Genomic DNA, 20,196 nt, shown 5'->3' with positions numbered 1-20,196 from the left:
TTAGTTTGTTATTAATTCCATCGACTCCACAGGATTTTTTGTTTTTAAGATTTTTTATAAGCTCCAATAGAGTTTTAGGTTTGATCAATTGTTGTGAGCTTAATGAGTGTGTGCGATTCGATGCAAAGAAAACCCTATTAGAGTTAATAATTTTTCTCTCTATTGGGCTTATTTTATCGAAAGTTAATCCGTGAGCCTTTTGGAAGTGTTCTTTAAGAGCGTTGCTTTTCTCAGACGCTGTAAGTAACTTTTGGCTCTCGATGTTTAAGGTTGGGATGGTTCTTTGTTTATTTTTTATAATATTAACAAAATTGTATAATCTATTGTTATTATTATGCTGCATGTTAATATTGATAAGTGCGTTAGACCAAGCAGCGTTCCGTACCATAGACATTTTTGAATCAATCTCATGTTTAAGATAGTAATAAGTGTTTCTATAGTTTAAATTTAATCGGTGTCTTTGCCATTTCTTCCTGTATTTGTTTCTTAGTTTGATGAGTGATATTATGTGGTCAGGAATTATGATTTTGTATTTTCCTGGAATTACTATTGGGATAGCTCTATTTTTTGCTGTCGATATGGTCGTGGTAAGAGTATGGATCATATTATCAATTTGTTCGGGAGTTCTTATGGCGTTTATGTGTGTAGTGGACAAGTCAATTGAATTATTTATTATATTTTTATACAGATTCCAGTCTGCTTTACTGTAGTCGGGAATTCCTTTATCAGGAATGGTATTTGTAGAAGATCTTTTTAAGCTAAATATAACTGGTAGGTGATCGGACGTGAGAGCAGTGATTGTTTCTAGTTGGGTAAACGATCTGAGATTATTAGTCAGTGTTAAATCAAGTGTGGACGGATTTCTATTTGGATCTTTTGGTATGTATGTGGGTTTGTCAGGGTGATAAATAGAAAATTGTCCTTTTTGTGATTCCTCAAAAAGAAGTTTTCCTGCAGAGTTTGATGAAAGACAGTTCCAAGACTTGTGACGAGCATTAAAATCGCCACAGATGAAAAAGCTTTCATTAGAAGCAGTAATTCGCTGAATATCCTGCTTGAAAATAGAAAAATTGGTGTTTTTCCCCGGGTGATATGCTGCAACCAAATTCAAAGTACCTTGAACTGTAAATATTTTAATGCCAATGGTTTCTAAAATCGAAAGTTTTAGGTGTTTTGTTTGTTGATGTTTTAAATTGTTTTTAATTAGTATAAGTACTCCTCCCTTTGGGCCTGTTGTTCTGTCTACTCTGTATGTTTTGTAACTTGGGATGGAAAATGTATTAACTGGTTTTAGAAATGTTTCTACTATCAGCATGGCATGGATATCTTGGTGATTTAGGTAATGAGCCAAATCATAACGTTTATTGGCAATGCCATTGGCATTCCAGTAGGAAATTTTTAAGCTATCATTGCTAGTATCCATCACGGGAAACAGAATTTAGCTATTACTTCTATGATCACTGTGATCTGATCTTGTTTGGTTTTGCATTTTTTTAGTTTTTGAAAAACTACTCCTACGATTGGAACAATTTCCTCTGCATTAAAAAGTTCCTGATCTCCAGGCGTGGTGTTTTGGGTTTCAAGATTTTCAAATCTTGTAGTTTTTGTGTTTATTTGCTTCCAACCTGGAATAGGAGCGGAAAGAGGAAGTGCTGGGAAGTTATTACTAACCATGTTGAATCCACTTGATGGCCTAGTTAGCGTTTTGGTAGTCTTAGGTGCAGGTCGCTTTGGACACCCGCTGTAACTGGCGGTATGGTTTCCACCACAGTTAGCGCACTTTAATTTGTGCTCTGGTACTTTCCCGTCGCCTTTTGATGGCCCTGCTGTGAGAGGACATAGATTGGAGCTGTGTTCTTCCGCACACTTGTTACATCTGGCGATGCGATTGCAATTGTTCGCACCGTGGCCGTAAAGTTGGCATCGTTTGCATTGCATTGGACCTGACCTTTTGGAGAAAAAACTCCATTTCACTACACAGTGGTCCAGGGCCGGGATTGTTCGTAGTAGCTGCATGCTAGTGGTACCCGCACGAAAATGCACTAAATATACGGCTTGATCGTCGTATCGTTTTTGCTTTATAGCTAGTTTTTTGACACTAGTTGGAGCTAGATTTTCTTGTTGAAGAATTTGCATTACGTCTTCAGTAGGAAGTTCATGTAGACCGTATAACACAACTTTCGTTGATTTGTCTTCCTCTAACTGGAAGGTGTGGAACGCAATATTGTTTTGTTCTAAATGCTTTTTCAATTTGCGGAAGTCGTTTGTATTGGTTACTAGAACATTAGTACCGTTATTTGTCTGTTTCGTAGTATAACGCACTACGCCAGCTGCTGTTACACACTTGTGCACGAATTGTACCGATGAACTTTTCACTACTACTGGTGGAACTTTGTTATTGCACGACGCACTGATGTTAGTGGCATTGGGGGTTTTTGATTTGTTCGGGGCACTAGCCTGGAGTTTGGTAACATCTGCTTCGCACTCGCTCAGCAACGCAAAACTGTTTTCGGAGCGATCGGATCTGCATTGTTGATCGTCCGATGCGTCAGTCTGTGTACTCAGTGGTACGATTCTGGGCCTCTTGCCCCTGGGTCTTCCTTTCCCTGCCATCGTGATGGCAGGCGTGTGTGCTATTTACTACTGATTCAGGTGTGTGTATTTGTATTTAACGACCCAAGAGATAGGCGAAATTACGTCTGTTCTTGATCAGGTCTGGATCTAGACTGGAAGATATATTTCTCCGCAATTGTAATTGCTTTCAAATAGTAAAAAACTGCAAGATGCTTTAAACGACCTTTATCAACGTAAATATATTTTTGAATTATTTAATTGAACGTTTCTATGGTTCTCCCTGCCATGCAGTTTTTATGGGGAAGATACAATTTCACTTATAGTCCCAGTACTCACATACGCCTCTGAGACATGGACTCTGTCCAAAACTGACGAAGCCCTCTTAGCCGCGTTCGAGAGGAAGATGCTCAGAAGGATTTTTGGCCCCGTATGTGTGGAAGGACAATGGAGGAGCGACTACAATGACGAGCTCTACGAGCTGTACGATGATCTCACCATCGTGCAGCGAATTAGACTCGCCAGGTCACGGTGGGCTGGTCACGTCATGAGAACGACACCGGACGACTCAGCCCGTAAAGTCCTTTAAAGCCGTCCACACGGACAGAGGAGGCGTGGTAGGCCCAAATTGAGATGGAGTGATGGCGTTGATGCTTCCGCCAGAACGGCCGGATTGGCAGACGACGGCGCTAAACCGTGAGCGGTATCGAGGATTGTTGCAGCAGACCAAGACAGCAAAGCGGTTGTAGCGCCTGATAGTAAGTATACAATTTCCTTAATATTTTTTTGAATGTTTAATATTGCAGGTATTCATTCAAGTTTTTTTATGACTTATGGCAGTTTTAATTATATTTCATTTATTTATTTGTGTTGGAGAATGAACATCCACAAGCAGTGTAAAAACATTGATAAGGAAAGCGAAAAGTTTTCAAATAATAGGAAAAATGCTTAGCTTTACATGGGTACAGAAAATCGGAAATTTAGTGTAAAAATAAGGCAGTATATTTTTCATAAGGGCTAAATGTTACAAAGTATTGGGAAGAAATACATCAAAATTAATCCTACTACCCAAGACGGACAGGCACTAGCCGTGGAAAACAACTATGTTTTTGTAAATTCCATGAAAGTATGGCAGAACATATTTTACAGTAAAATCAAAAGTAAAATAAACTGTAAAAAAGATCAAATTTAAAATTCGAATAAATATTTTTAATAATTTGGGACTCTATTGGCTCTTTCTATTTTTTTTTAATCTTTCCATAGTCTAGATTTGTTATAAAAAAAGTAAGATTTTTCTGGGTCAATTTTTTTTGACATTATAGAAGTATTTTTCTTACTCATTGATTTGTGAAGTTTCAAAAAATAAACTAAAATGAAAATGAAAAGTTTAGTTGTTGAGGACCGGCACCGGGCCGCCCCAAGATGTTGAGGATGCTTTTGTCCAATTTTTGTTTGATTAAACCTTGTAGAAGCATCGAAAGTAGTATCTTGAAAACCGTGTATAAAGGAAGTCTAATGCTATTGCCCGTCACTGTAGTTTTGTTATGTGGAGGTATTTTGCACGTATAACAAAAAAACTGTAAAAGTGTGTGTAAAATTCAATCTATAAAATTTGTGTTTTATTAGTCTTTATAAATTGCTAGATTTTTTTTTTAAGTTCTAGTTCTTTTTGCTATAAAAAACAGGTGTTCGTATAGTTATGTTACCTAGTGGAAGTATCGAAAGCAATAGTTTGATCGGATCGGCTGTAGTGGTTTAATTCCATTGTCCTGCACTGTATTGCGATCTTGACTAGCTATTTTTGGATTTCCGAACTTTCATTTATCCAAAGCTGGATAGTTAGTGCTGCGTAGGAGAAACATGTTCGGAACGTGGAATTGGAACACACATATTGCTTGTATCCACCAGTATATTATTATACAGTCCTTACCACAACTATACCAACACCTGTGTTTTTTTATAATAAAATAAAAACTAGTGGAGTAATCTAAACATGGTGTTGTAGTAAGTTGTAGAGAATAACAAAACACACATTTTGAAGAAAACAGTATAGCGTTAAACACACTTTAACCCTGTCACATAGTTTTTACGGGAAAGACACGATTTTTTCATACTGAGATTTTTAGAATTTTTTGTTAGTCATTTTTTGTATTTCTTACATTTACGTTTTAAAAAGGTTGTCTTAAGCTGCTTATATTTTTGAACGATTTTTAAAACTTTTACAATAGCGGAGAAAAATATTTTCCGTAGGTGTTCGTATAGTTCTGTTATATGGAGCAATTTTGCAGGTGCCAAAATAAATTGTTAAAGTGTGTGTAAAATTATTCTTTTTTCTTTGAAATGTGTGTTTTGTAATTCTTTACCACTTACTAGAACATCAGTTTTAACTAACTTTTCTAGTTTTTGTTTTATTGTAAAAAAAAAAACAGGTGTTCGTATAGTTGTGCTAAGGACTGTACAAGCCGTTTCACATCATAATAAAAAAACACTCCTCAAGGTAAGCAAGTTCATAGTTAAAAAAACGTGAATTTCTGGTTTATAATTTGCTCGCTTCTGATTGATGTGTTACATTGTAAAGCATCAAGCTTGTGGGGAGTGATAATGCTCACACGTTGATCGTTATAGTGCCATGCGATCAGAAAAAAAAGCGCGAAAAGTTTCGCTACCGTAGAGGGCATTGGAACCTGTAAAGCGTACCGTGGCCGAAATCTTAAGTAGTGCGGAATTCCCATACGTCCCATACGTTTGATAAGCTTATTATGCATAATCAAGAAAAAGGCTAAAATTCACTGGCATGTGGAAGAGTTCAGAAACAAGTTTCGAACGACGCGAACCACGCTTCGTTTTTGGCATGTGACAGATCCTTTCGTTTTAGCATTGTTGCAACGTAGGAACCATAAAACCATCACCTGGCTTGGCACTACATACTTCAGGGACGATTCCCACATTGGTTTTTCCTAAACCGTACCTCCCGCGTCGTACCGGCCGATACAATCATTAACCTTTGGAATAGTAATCTCTGTTTGGTGATATGGATGGGCGTAAGATTAGCCGTTACAGAGAACGCGGTGAAGAATTCGGAGTCGATGTTCGGCTAATGATAAGCCACGATCGTTTCCTTGGGCTCTCTAGGCTAACTACAAATGCTAGGTTTGAGGGAAAAAGTTTATTCCCTTCTCGCACGTGATGCTCGCCGCGAACTCGCGATCGTTTCCAGCGCTTGAAATGTGGCGCGCATCAGCCGATCGTGTAACCTCCGTGTCCGTTACGTAAGCGGCATCCATCCCCACCGATATCGAAACGGGCACGCTTCTTTCACGATTAGGCTGGAGTTCTCTGCTGACGTGAAGATTCAGTCGGTAGCTAGCAGTTAGTACAGCTCGTTCGGTCAGTACAGCCGCGGGTATCAGAACCTAGGACCCAGGAGTAGAATTCAAATCTGTGCAATGTGGTCTCTGGGTAATGCCAATCGTTCCCACCTTCGGATTCTACTGGCCGTTGCTGTGGCTTTTAGCTGTGCGGGCCAATCCCTAGCCTGCAGCTGTGTGCCGGTAAACCTCTGTCCGTCACAAGAATTGGATTTACAGATGGCAGACAAGGACGGGTTAATATGTCCCGCCGGTAAAGTGTGCTGTGATGCGCCGGTGGTCGAAAAACCTACCAGCTTGTTGGACGAACTGGATGAAACGCCCTGCGATGGAGTGTGCGTGACCAATGCATTGGAATGTGCCGGTGAGATTGACAACGACGAGTCCGGTAAGGATTTCATCGATGTCAGAAATTATGGGGCTTCTAGTAGCTGTCCCGCCGACCAGTACTGCTGCCGAACCGGTGCGGACGAAGCTGCAATCTGCGATGGAACGTGCCAACCGTGGTTGCTCTGCATTATGCCATTGACGCTTGAAGGTTGCAGCGAAGGAAATGTGTGCTGCTATGTGGAAAGTACACCGGCGATGGAGACGATCTACGATATTAACGCCATGGCCGATCCCGATCCCGGCTTCGATCGTGACAGTGCATGTGCGTGGCGCAAATTGCGCGAAGATGGGAACCGGCTTCCCCCGTGGCTGGTGTCGGTGTGGGCTAGGGTCGAAATCATTGCTGGCATTCAAATCGACCAATTTGTTTGCAGTGGAGTGTTGGTGGACTCGTCGCTAGTGCTTACGACGGCGAGCAATGTGAAGAATGTGCCTGCGGAGAAAATGTTCGTGAATGTTGGCGATTACGATATTTCCAGCCGATCTGCACTGAAAATGCAAAATGTAAGTGTTTTTTGTTTTAATGCTGGAGTTTATAGATGGTGAAACGTTATGTGGATGTTGGGAGTGAGTGCTTGTATGGTTGACCGGGTACGAACTTCTCGTTTATGCTTTATGGTTTGCTGATCTAATGGTTGGCACATTAAATGGTGGTTGGAGCATAGTTTTTCTTCTTTTTGGCTTACCGACACCAGCATGGTCATACCGGCCATCTAATGGCTTACTAAACAAAATTATTTCATGTAGTTGAAAAGTCAGTTATCACTACGGGAGAGTGGTCAGCGTGGGATTTGATCCCTGATCCTGTTATCGTTCCGGCCACCGTGATTACGTTTAGTGAATAAAAAACTTAATCTTATTAACATTCAACCTAAGTTTTGTATGCGAAGTAACGCATAACTAGACCTGATCCGATTTGGCCCGATGGTGAATGCGACAGCGGCGCCGGTCTTCACACGGCAGAACCGGAGTTCAAATCCCATCCGGATCGTGACAATTTGACTAAGTGGTATAATTAAGTCTAGTAAACCAGAAATGATAGGCGTGACCTTAAAAGGTCGTTAGGTCTAGAAAGAAGAAGAAAAGAAGATAGTCCTTAATTATAAAAAGGAAGTTATTTATATTTTCAATTAGAAAACTAACTTAAAGATGTTTTTTCTGTCTTCATAAAATTTTTGTCTTCATGAAATTATTTTCTAACTCATTTGTTCTGGTTTTTGCTTAATTATAAATTCTTATATTTCTTATCAGATAAACCATGTAAAATTGTAGTGATATTTTCGGCTAAAAAAATACTTCGCAAGCAATCACCATCATCAGCAAGAGTTGCAAATCCACCGCGCGAACAAAGCCGATACCGACCGTCACCGATTTATGGTTGTGAATTTTGTGTTTTAATGCGAAAATTATCCATGATTATAGTCCTTGGGAAGCTGTAATTTTTAAATCCAACAAATGCGCTCGGGACGATCGTTGTGAAACATAGCACCCAGCCTGACCCAGCCTGAACTCACTCTCTGTGCTCCATGATTAACCTGGGGGAATGGGAAAACATTGTAAATCAAAGTTAGCTAACCAATTAGGCAGTGGTGAGCTTAACCTCGATGATCATCTTCGAAACCCTATCACAAGGAGAAGCGGAATGCTGGCCGACACACACCGTTAGCCATGGTGATATGTAATATCTTCATCTACTCATCGTAAACAAACGATAATTCCTTTCACTTTTACTAACGCTCTCGCTTCTTTCCAATAAACGACCCCTGGCAGAGAGCCTTCGCTGTTTTTTAATACTTACTTTAACTGCTTAGCCGAACGGGCTAGTATCATCCTAGTTTTGCTAGGAGAGCGATGGTTCGACGCCCCGAGACCCTGAGGCTTCCCTCTATGGTAAAGTTTCTTAAAGTTAGAAACGAAGAAGGCACGCAAGATAAGGTGACAGGCACATCGCACCCGTTAAACAGCTTGCCATAAAACATGCCGCCAGCAAACGTTCGTTGGGAAACAATCCATTAACCAAAATCATACCTCATTTGCATTTCTTTTTTTTTTTTTTTTGTTGAAAAGGTCAACTCATTCCAAAGATTTTTCAACCAAAGGAATAATGCCGGTCCGTTCTTTACGAATGTCTAACAAAAAAAAGAAGAAAGGATTTTCAGTTGGAATAGTTGTAATGCCAATGGGACCGAGTATCGTCGTAGTAGGACTGAATGCCCAGTTATGAGTATACAGTGCCTGCTAAGAGTAAAACCGAACACCTTAATACCGAGCTGTTGCCGGTTTGCTTAGTCTAGAGCTGGACGATCTTTTTTTATATATTTATTATACACTTTATAATTAACCATAAATTAATATAAAAAACTATTTGAAATTCAGTTGCCAAGTAGTCGAAATAGGCAAAAAAATGCAAAAAGTCTGATTTTTGCAAACCTTATGGAAATCCAGCCATATTTCCTAGCAATATCATTGGAGATGAGTATAAAATTCAACTCTAAATTATTATTAAGTGTAATACTTACGTACTTACTGGTGCTACAACCGGTCTACGGTCTTGGCCTGCTGCAACAATCTTCGATACCCCTCACGGTCCAGTGCCGACGCCTGTCAATCGATTATCACGGTCGTTCTGACGGACGCATCAACGCCATCACTCCATTTCAATTTGGGCCTACCACGCCTCCTCTGTCCGTGTGGACGGCCTAAAAGGACTTTACGGGCTGAGTCGTCCGGTGTCATTCTCATGACATGACCAACCCACAGGAGCCTGGCGAGTCTAATTCGCTGCACGATGGTGAGATCATCGTACAGCTCGTAGAGCTCGTCATTGTAGTCGCTCCTCCATTGTCCTTCCACACATACGGGGCCAAAAATCTTTCAGAGCATCTTCCTCTCGAACGCGACTAAGAATGTTTCTTCAGAGGCGTATGTGAGTACTGGGACTAATGTTCTGTTCAGTCCCAGCTTTGTTAATGCGACAGGCATTTAGAGTGGAGAAGTTTCTTCAGGCTGTAGTATGACCGGTTGGCAGCCAGCACCCTTGCGCGTAACTCAACATCAATGTTGTTGTCGGTGCTGTCTTTTGACCCCAGATAGGTAAGGTGATGGACGACTTTAAAAGTGTAATCACCTATCTATTCATCACCCCTGCGTAAATCAGTGTTTGGTAGCAGGGCCCCTTTCGCCTCGTTAATCTCCAACCCGAAGTTTTGTGGTGTTCGTTTGATCCTTTGGAAGGCTTCTGCTAGACATAGGAGAGCCTCAAACCAATGATGTCTATATCAAAGAGGATAAGGATCTGGATTGACTTATAGAAGATGGTCCCCGAAGTTTCCACCTCCGAGTCGCGAATGGCTCTCTCTAGCGCCAGATTGAAAAGGAGACAGGCAAGCCCATCTCCCTGGCACAGGCCCTTGATGGTAGCAAAGAGCTCTGAGAGTTTTCCATCCACCTTAAACTGGCATGTGATGTTGGCCATTGTCATTTTTAAGAGCCTGATAAGCTTGGCCGGGATTCCAAAACAATACAAAAAAGTAAAAAAGGAAGGTGTAATACATTGAAATATTTAATAATGGACAGCTGCCAGGACCATACATTTCTATTTTTTAAGTGCGTTAACCAACTCTAAAGCGACATAACTTAACATCAGTTTTTATGTCAATGGTTTATAAAAAAAAGTGTAAAAAAGAGATAAGTGGACAGTAAATAATGAATGTTCAGTCCTCAAAAAAATCGCCCTCAAAATCCGTCAAAGTTTAAGGTGTCTGGATTTTCATTTGAGTCACTGTATATGAGCAAAGGAAGCTGGAAATGACTTGTTAAAACCATCACGAGGCTCTAGTGCCTGAAAAGGTTGGAGGGAGGCAGATTTTTTTTTGTGGGAAATATGTTACTTGCCACATTCTGGTGATTAAAGGTAAAAATTAACGATCATTTGCATACAAAATAACAATATTAAAATTAATTTACTGACTAGCGAAAACATTTAAAATGCTATTAAAAAGCAAGCCATATAAAATTAATTTAAAAATCAAGATGGATGTCTTCCAGCAAGAATCCGGAACACTAGGGTTTTATAAATTAGCGAAGTGAATCTGAATGTCTCATAGCTGGTGATAATTGTGCGTTTTTCCTCTCTCTCTCTCTCTCTCTCTCTCTCTCTCTCTCTCTCCATCTCTTCTTCGATGGCTCAACATCGGTGGCCAAAGAGACCGTAGTAAATCTTTGAATCGGAACTATCGAACTTAGCAAAAGGATAGTAGTAGCTCGCTTACGCCATTATAATGAAATTAATCAGCATCTTCATTAGCACTCATTTTTACCTTTCTGCAACATTAATTTTGCATATCAAGATCAGTCATTGGACACTAAATTTCTTCACGCATGTTAATAAAATAGTTCCATTCCCTCTCCCGTTCTAGATATACACCGTCAAGCAACAGATCATTTACGATGACTACAACGAAACTTCCGGCCTGGTACACAACGATGTGGCAATGTTGCGCCTCACAACCCCGGTGCGCAATGGACAGTGTGTCGCGTCGCTTAGTTCATCACCGGAAGCACCGGATAGCAGCTGCTACACATTCGGCTGGAACCGAACACTGCTCACGGCCGGATCCGGTCGTCCCGTGCGTTACCCGGTACAGCTGACCAGCTTCCTGGACGATCCGTACTGTGTGGCCGGTGCGATCTGTCTCGCTCGTGACGACGAAGGTCGATGCAATTATGATGCCCTGGACGGATCGCCCATCGTGTGCAGGAAAGGTGAAACGGAAGCCGATTGGCGGCTTCGAGGGTTGCTGGCGAGCAACTGTTCCGGTGTGCCGGCTAGGGGTGTTACCGCGTGGCTCGAACACCAGCGGAATCCTGGCTTCGTGCAAGAAGTGAAACCGTCCATTCCGGACAGACAGTATTTACCGGTGTTATGAGTCGAGTAAATGGAAATTATGTGATTAATAAAGGGGTTTCCCTATCGTCGCTTTATTGTTTGGTTTGTATCGATCGGAATAAGCATTCACAATTCTTGCGCTTACGGAATTCGAAGTTTATAGGAACCAGTTTTGGGTTTTATTCATAAGTGAGTTTTTAAGCTAGTTAACTTATGGCGTATATACATAGTCCCTGGAAAGAATGCTCGTTTCCAGCAGCTTCTTATCGATCCAGTCGCGGAAGAAGGCCACATTGCCGTACACACCGGGCACACCGTTCTCGCCACACCCGATACCCCACGCAACAATACCGGCCTGGTAGTAGTGTCTCGCCGAGCCCGGTATGGGACAGACGAGCGGAGAGCCACCGTCCCCGCGACACGTATCCCGTCCGGCAACGCCTCCAGCACACAGGAAGCTTTGGTGCAGTGCGAATCGCTTGCCTAGCCGCGTGGATCGAAGCGCCTGTTGACAGGTGCCGTGCGGAACAACCGGCAGCTCCACCTTCTTGAGAATCACCTGGTACTTGCCCTCCTTGCCGAACACGGTTTTGCCCCAGCCGGAAACGACACAATTGCTGTGATCGAACGTAGTGCCCTTCGGTGGCAGACAGATCGGCTGTACGTTTTCGGCCAACTTGAAAGGTTCTGTCATGATGAGCAGGGCCACATCGTTCGCCAGCGAACCCTTGTTGAAGGCTTCGTGCGTGATGACTTCCGCGATATGGCCATCCTGATGGGGAAGCAACTCGTCCCGCGTTTGTGTGTCCCATTCGCCGACGCGAACCAACAGCTGTTCCTTCTGCATGTTGAACACGCAGTGCGCTGCGGTTAACACCACTTCCGGGGCGATCAGTGAGCCACCGCACTGGTACACGTTCAGCGTCGTACCGGTGGCGGATTTCTCGAGCAGTATGGCCGCCATCCATGGGAACTCACCGTACTGCGATTCACCGTCGGCGTCACCCGTTATGCGGACTCCGACACCATCGTAGTTGCGCAAACCACACGTTGGACGGCGTACGTCCAATCCACCAACGTCGGATCGTGGTGGAGCGGCGGAGGTAAGGGACGGTGGTGGCACATCGAGCACAAAGTCCTTCTCGCAGCAGATGTGCAGGTAGTTGGGACACTCGGCATCCTCCGCGGCATCCTCTCCGACGCGTATATCAATTACGCCCGCTCCATCGCTGATGATGTGATTGTTACTGCACAGATAGTATTGCACACATTCGCCGTTACAGGTCTGGTGGTAAGTATAGACCACATTAGGTTATTAAGTAAGCGATCTAAAACACCAATTCCATGTTTCTATCGCCACTTACATTCGATCGTCGTGTAGGGGAACCGTTAAATCCTTGAGCGCCTGCAAAGCCAACAGCGGATGTGGCGAGTGCTAACACGCAAAGCAGCAACGATGGCATGATGAGGTTAACAACTGGTTACGATACGAAGATTAACGTTAGATAACGAAAGGACACCAATTCAACAAAAACCAACACACTAAACCGCTGATGATAGCGATGACACTAACGCTCTAGCAGCGCGTACACCATCGTTCACGTTTCGGACGAGATTGATCAGATGGAGAGTTTAGCGGGCTACATTTAAGTCGACGATCTGCAAATGACCAGTTCGGCACGGTGCTTCGGTACAGGTTTTTGGTCCAAATTTTACGTTCGATCTTTAACATATGGCTGAGAAAAAAAAAATGTTGAAATCTTTGCTCTTCTTCGTGATCGCCGTGATAAGGGTGGTCACGACACTGGAAAATTCCGCCGGGTGGGCAGTTTCGGTACAGCGTGGCGAGCCTTCTTTCGACCCTCCCGATCGTGGTGTTTCTGTGAATGGAAGGTAATGGGAAATAGTATAGCAATCGGCAAACGTATTGCCATTATCCTAGGAATCGTAAATCCTTAAAGTTGGCTTGGACAAACCATTTTTTACAGGAAGTATTAAGCAGACAAATACGTTCCTGGAGATATGTACCCCGAGAGGTCTGTATTAAACTTATTGGGAACATTCTAGAGCCGTGATAGTTGGCTGAATTAAAACCGTTAGCGTTTCTTCGTGATCATCTTATTTTGCTTTATCTCACTTTGTCGTAATTAACATCGTTAACTTCAATTTTACCGTTCGTCCTTGTGGTTCTGCGGAGTATTACGAAGATCACTCCTGTTCGACATGGGACAGAAAAATCTTTCTAGAAGCTTATAAAATTTATAAAATTTACATAATACTTCAGCTGAGTAGAGCTATCCAACGGACTAAAATTTGAACCACACACACACCCACCTGAAATCCGTTCGTTTCACGTGTCGTTCCGATCCGCTACCTTTTATCAGGCGATACAGGTTTTCCGTAGTATCGATCGCCGATCGCACAATCCGGTATTTTCGACTTCGATATTCCCCAGTAGGGAAACCCACCTTCGGTAATATCAAACAGTAAGGAGCTACGTAGCTGGCGTCCTGATTGCTATCAGTTCCCGCATGTTACAGAACGATCGCATATCCTGTCTTCGCAAAGGAACGTTCGGAATATGTTTCGTTGTTTCCTTGCTAGGCAAATGCGTACTGCTTGCCTAGCCGAATAGAACAGGTATCATTTCCATTTTCATGCTCAATTCATATTTAATGCTTTCAATTTTCATGTAAAATTTCGAAGAAAAAGTAGTTACATAAGACAGATCAGTTATAAAACGGACCGGACAGGGGAGCTACAGTGATGGACAATAGATTAACACCTCTTTTATATGCGATGTTCAAACTACTGCTTTCGATACTCTTGATAAATTTGTAAAAAGCACTATCGACATCAGAACCGTCCTTATTATTTTTGTTATTATTTAATAAAAAAAAATCAAAAAACATTTTATGGCTGTAATAACAAAGCTGGATTTTTATGTTGAAAATTAGAAAAAAGTAATGCTCAAAACTATACTTTGATGGCGTTATTGCACAAAATGTTTTCATGATAATGACATACACATGGTGAACCCTTATTTTGATTCACATCTGCACAATAAAAAGGTATCCATTGCCAGATCCTTTCAACACCAAGCCGTTAGGTTGATTACCAGATTATGGTGGGATCCGCACCTACCAGACATCCTTAAGCTTTGTCCGTCTTGGAATATGGATGCAAATGCTTCCATTGCACAGCCAAGACGCATCTGATCCGTCTAGCATACATCCAGTATCGTTGTCTGAGAATTGCATTGGAGTGATGCCGCTAACGCTCCGTTTTGAGCTACTCTCGCTTCGCCTTCTCGTACGCTCTACTGTCGCAAACCCATTGATAATCGAGAACTTGAACACACTGCATGAAATAGGTTCTAAATGCAAAATCATGAAAACCTTCCACGTTTTTGCCTCTTTAAAAGTACACCCTAGCACTCCAGAAAATGTAAATCGTGTCAACTTGCCAGGGTCCTGCAGTTTTCGCGTTACAGTAGATACCTCGGTGAAAGAATAAATTTGATCAATAGTACTTGTTCTCGACGATCATATTTCATCTTCTCCAAAGCGCTGTCCAAGCAATAAAATAAATTAAGAAGCCAGACTGCTTCGGGAGAGAAATTCTAAAGGACTTAAGTTACTTGCTTGAAAAAGCTTTCCAAATATATCGTTTTTAGTTGCCCGCTCATAGCGGTATTCGACACAGAAGAGCTTGGGAGGTTTTTATATTCAATCACTCTTAAGTGTCCTTGAAGCGCATGGTATAATAGTTCTTCTTCTTCCTTCCTACCTTCCATTCCTACTGTTTGCTCGTTATATATGTTGTATCTTACTTCTATGTATGATGATGGTAGGGGGGCTTGGTATGGCATAGGCGGAATATCCTGGGCATCCCGGGACAACAAACTACATCGTTGCAATGGCGTGTTGCAATGGTCAACGATTGCAGACAGGGATGGAAGAACGTTGGTTATCATCGAAATAGTCACAAAGGCCATAACACTGACGGAATGAGATGATCACACACGATACGGACCCACGCGCAGTCAACAGGAACACGATTTCGATGACGGATTTATAAATAAAGGATTCGAGCCGAGTTCACCCTGGATAAGGTTCCCTTTCACGGTTGGAAGAAGAAAATGTTTACAAACCATCCTGAATTTTATTCGTTTCGTAATCTTCATGTATAAAAAAATTATATACTCATGAGATAACAATGAGATACTCAGAATTTCATATTTTATCCAACGCCCATATAAAAAATTAATTAAAATAATTAGGTGGGTTGGTGGAAAATCGGCATCATAATATTAATTTTACTACTTGAAAAATTTAAGTGATCTTATTCTATCGCCCGTCACTGTATGTCTTACCAGTTGCACCATTCACTCGGATCACCACGATTGTTTAAATTAATTCAGCAATTTAAATAACCCTGCGGTTTCACACAGATGATGTAAGGGGTTTCATTTTTTATTTTTAAAGTTTTGAGTTGCTTTCAAAGCGGCTTTTAAAATATAGATCATGCCACTCTTTGAGCGTTCCGGTTACCGTGGTGGTAGAGTCGCCGTTCTTCACAAGTCAGAGACGGGTAAAGATAGTCACACGGACCGTTTTCCCGCACGCTGGTAAAATCGAGCCAAGGAAGCCAGAAAAGGCAGGCCAAGACCTCTTAAAGTTGTGGAGCCAAAGAAGAAGAAAAAAAGAGAAGAGATGATAAGGGAGCGAAGTGCTGTGCCAAGATTATAACATTGGGTCATATGATTATGAGAATTTTAGATACCTTGCTCCTGTGTACCATGGATATACTACCTATGAAGTCATACTACATAATGATGATTATAAGCCCCAGCTCATACCCCATCGAAGGTTTAAGGAGGACGTAATTTATCTTTATAGATATTTAAAACTCTGATCATGAGTAAAGAAAAAAAAAACAATTCGGGAAGCGGAGACATTGCAGACTGTTACAACGAATCCATTTTTGTTTTCTATTTCAACTTGTGTCCTCAAAATTGTTGGGACACAACTGTCACACTCATATGGCCTATATCACTGACAAACCATCATGATATTTGAGTGCCTTATCGAACTGTTCTTCCGGGACAGGATATACTATTGTGCCTGAGTGTCTCATACTAGCTGAACATTGATGTCTAGAGCACCCCATAAATGTCCGCTTCTTCGCGCTCGCGTGTCTAATATTTTTTATTATTTCATTCAATTTTATATACTTATCATTTACAAACAATCTAGATCAATTCTCAAGATCATGATGACAAGTGCCTCTTCTCTTTCTTCTCGGCTTAACGACATCTTAAGGTCATGCTGTCTAGTTTACTAGTCTTAATGATAGCACGTAGTTGGATAGTCCGTCCTCACTACGGGGGAACCCCTGTCCTGAAGGCTGAAGTGTGAAGACCGGCGCCGTTGTCGCCTCGACCACCAGACCGCTCAATGATATGTGTAGTTACAGGATTATTGTAGGTAGAGCAGGTTACTTGCATGCCCTAGTAACTGCTGGCATCCTATTAAACATTCGGATCCCTTTAAAAAACGAAGATGAGTCAGCTGGGTCTACAAAAAGACCCCCAAAGTGATGAGCGAACAAGTTACTAATTGCCTGGAGAGAGGATATAGAGCGGTCGCCCATAGTCATCGTAGATGGAATAGCAGAGCTACCCCGACTACTATTGGCATAGCGCCAAAAGGATTTAGGATTGGAATGGTGCTGTGATTGGATGCGCACAAAATGAGTGCGAAGGCGGATCCTGTTGTACCTACGGTGGGCAGATGCTGCGTATTTGAAGACGCAGATAGGCACGAAGCGCTCGTTTTAAATCCGCCTTAAGGGCACGAAGGTGAGAGTCAGACCACAATGGTTTGGGAGGTGGCGTACGAAGAAGGCAACATGTGGAGAGGAAAGACGAAACTACAAACGTAACGTTCGCAACAGCCTCGTCGATCGTGCTCCTAGCCCTCACCAAAAAAACAGTGTGAAATCCGTTTCGTATCTGATATGCGTGTGCAGTACCGATGAACTGCTCTCTCCCCAAAATATCCTGACATGGCATTATACCTTTCAACAATTTGTAGATGAAGATCATTGTCTGCTACACTATCCTCCACATCCATTGTAAGATATTTCGAAATTTTTGGGTCAAGGTATTTCGATATTGCGATACATTGTTCTAATGTATCTTTCCTAGTATCCTGACTCTTTCATTTCGACTCGTTCAAATCGTCCAAAGAAAATCGACGAGCCGTTCACCAAAGGTAGGTTGTTGCGAACGCGACGAGTTGAACTAAATTTAACGGCATGCGAAGACGGATATTATCTTACAGAAAAACCTATCTCACAGATGGCGACCTTCTACCATGAGAAAACGAAAGTATGGTGCGTTATTAAAAATCTCGGAAGAGGTAGAATACCCAGGCATAGGAAAGTTACAATTACACCACCGGCCATGTGGCAAAGGAGTAAAAGGCGTAAAATAGGTTTTCTTTTTGACCCGCGCCTACATTATGTCATCGAGATAAGGAAGAGACATGAACAACATCTCCAGCACATGGTCATAAAACGACGGGGTAACGTTAGCTGCAATTGCGTCGGCATCGTAATGTAATGCTACGCCTATGACAAAATTAACAGACCTCCTACACTAGCCGACGGATCGACAAGGATCAAACGCATCGGCATACCGCGTTAGGATGAAGAAAATCGATGTAATGTTATTTCATGTAATTTTTCCCGCGGAATTAAGTATATAAGACAAAAAATTTGAGAATAAATTTGACTTGTTGATTCTTACAGAATCGGAAAAGTTTTCACCTTCGCCTTCCCTACGGATGTTGGTCCCGCACTTTGGTGTTTCCACACTCCGTCGAAAGAATTAGGCGAAACTAGCCAGCTTAGGTCCACGGTTAAATACTACTCCTGGTCATCCAGGAAAAAAGGCTAATCCGCTTGATCGCTAAAACTGGTCCTTTCCGTTGTCCAACACTGCGTTAGTTGAAGCGCGAGTCCGCCGTTAAAAACTTCTCCTGGTTATCCAGGAAAGAAGGTTAGCCGCCCGACTCTAGCGATTCTAACAAAGTAAAGGAATCTGCGCGGAGGTTTCCGAATCGACCATTCCTTCGCGTGGTCGGTTCAACAACGGTTCGTTATCGAACTAACATAGGTTCATACTTACTTATACTATGATTTCGGATGGTTCCGACGATTCCGGTCGGTTCCGTGGATTCATAGTTTCTTTATTACGATTATTACGGTTCCGCCGGTTCCAATGATTCCGCCAATGATGGCGGTTTAAGACATTTTCCGAACCGGACGACAAGGATGAGCCTGGAATAAATACCATTCCAAATTTCAGGCTTCTCCTGTAAAATTAAAGAAACACATAGAATTGTGTAGGTATTTATCTACTGTTGTGAGAAATATGTCTGCATCACACTCAATAATATGATTTAGATAAATTTGATATCCGATGACTCACAGTAACATTTTAAGCTATTTTTATTAACAGTCCACCAAAGCTAAGTTCAATCAACAAATGAAGTTTCATCTATTTTAGCTATTTAACAAAATTCTAAATAATACGCTATAGCTTTCTACTAGTCTGATTTGTTCCAGCTAGTACTCTATAGCTTCTTGCGTAGTGTCACTTGTGGTGTGCGCTATTGTTCACTGCTGAAAGTCGAGTCTTGCTTATCACGTTAAGCTACAGCAGCTCCTATCATGCTGTTTCCATAACGCACGAAGGCTGCCTCCAGGAGCAGTTTCATCTTCGGGACTGGTTCTATTGACCAGCCAACCGAAGTCATCGACGCACCATACTAACTAGTTCGATGAAGGCTTCATTACTGCAACTATACGCAATGGCATGTTATTCTAGAAAATCTTAAAAACCATCGTTCCATTAAATGTGTGATGAAGATACTGAACTCATGTCCTGTCCTTAGGATACTTGTCAAAGGTCGGTTTACGTTTACGTTAAAGAACACCTGTTGTGCTGCTGTTGGTGAGAATAGCCAAGCACACAGTTTCTCTCCAGTCATGTGTGCGGATCGGTGTTCTGGGCTATTGTTAGTATAACGTTCAGGGTACAATAAAAGAAAATTGTTTTAAGTTACTTAGATTAGATTGCAAATGGAACAAGATCACTCACTTTCAATCGACGCTCTCTTTAAAATGAGTTATGTGTCTCTTAAAAATCACGCCTGCTTCGATTCAAAGCTCATGACAATCTGATGAGGTGTTCATTATACCGGGTGGTTTAAGATCGATCTGGCGTAATTTTTAAAGGGCAAATGAGTAACCATTGAGTTACTAGGAGCGATCGAATCTCGGCGAACGAAATTTGTGCTGGAATAACCTCTCACCATATTATTTCAACTGTTGTTCATATTGCAAAACGCTCCAGGTTTACTAATAAGGACTTCTTTTCGTTTCGTCGGTTTTTGTATATTCTGTTTTTACCGTATCAATCATCTTGGTTGATGTCATCTTTCCCCTGCTCCCCACGAATATAAAAACCAGCTAAGCTTTTCTCTTGAGTTATAGCAGCCCATTCATCATGTAAGTTGTTATTTGCCAGATGTGATGTTATTCGATTCATACGACAATTAGCTTCATGTTTAAAACAATAATCGATGTTGAAATAACACACAACATGTTTTAAATACAGAGACGCATGTTTTGTGACCTGAGAATAGAGATATTGTATGTAAATAAATAAGAAATGAATTAACTTAAGCATGCCAGAATAAAGGCCAAAACCTCCCGTGGTTGTTGGCCCTGAGAAAATGTAATTTTACATATTTATTACATGCTTTGACCGTTTGGATTCTTAGTATTATTAAAATAAAGCTGTATAATTAATATTAGTATAAACCGATCTCTACGAAGATAATGACGGAGATTTCACCATCGTGCAGCGAACTAGACTCGTCAGGCTCCTGTGTCAGTGGGCTGGCT

General features: G+C 41.7%; 2 protein-coding genes across 2 annotated transcripts; one reads left to right on the top strand and one right to left on the bottom strand.

Annotated features, from left to right (window-relative positions):
• Nucleotides 1–5,689: 5,689 nt before the first annotated feature.
• LOC118503630 (hyaluronan-binding protein 2-like) lies at nucleotides 5,690–11,312 on the top strand. The gene is made up of 2 exons (XM_036037125.1): nucleotides 5,690–6,833; nucleotides 10,748–11,312. The coding sequence occupies exons 1-2, from the start codon at nucleotides 6,018–6,020 to the stop codon at nucleotides 11,255–11,257; spliced, it is 1,326 nt and encodes a 441-aa protein (XP_035893018.1). The 5' UTR covers nucleotides 5,690–6,017; the 3' UTR covers nucleotides 11,258–11,312.
• On the bottom strand, nucleotides 11,274–12,847 carry LOC118503635 (phenoloxidase-activating factor 2-like). Its single transcript, XM_036037133.1, has 2 exons — nucleotides 12,582–12,847; nucleotides 11,274–12,502 (listed from the first exon to the last, which is right to left on the bottom strand). Exons 1-2 carry the CDS (start codon nucleotides 12,678–12,680, stop codon nucleotides 11,429–11,431), a joined length of 1,173 nt encoding a protein of 390 aa, XP_035893026.1. The 5' UTR covers nucleotides 12,681–12,847; the 3' UTR covers nucleotides 11,274–11,428.
• Nucleotides 12,848–20,196: the final 7,349 nt, after the last annotated feature.

This window comes from Anopheles stephensi, chromosome 2, assembly GCF_013141755.1.
Source record: "Anopheles stephensi strain Indian chromosome 2, UCI_ANSTEP_V1.0, whole genome shotgun sequence".
Classification (NCBI taxonomy): Eukaryota; Metazoa; Arthropoda; class Insecta; order Diptera; family Culicidae; genus Anopheles; species Anopheles stephensi.
The sequence above is the reverse complement of the archived record's forward strand: the minus strand, read 5'-3'. Positions and strand labels throughout refer to the sequence as shown.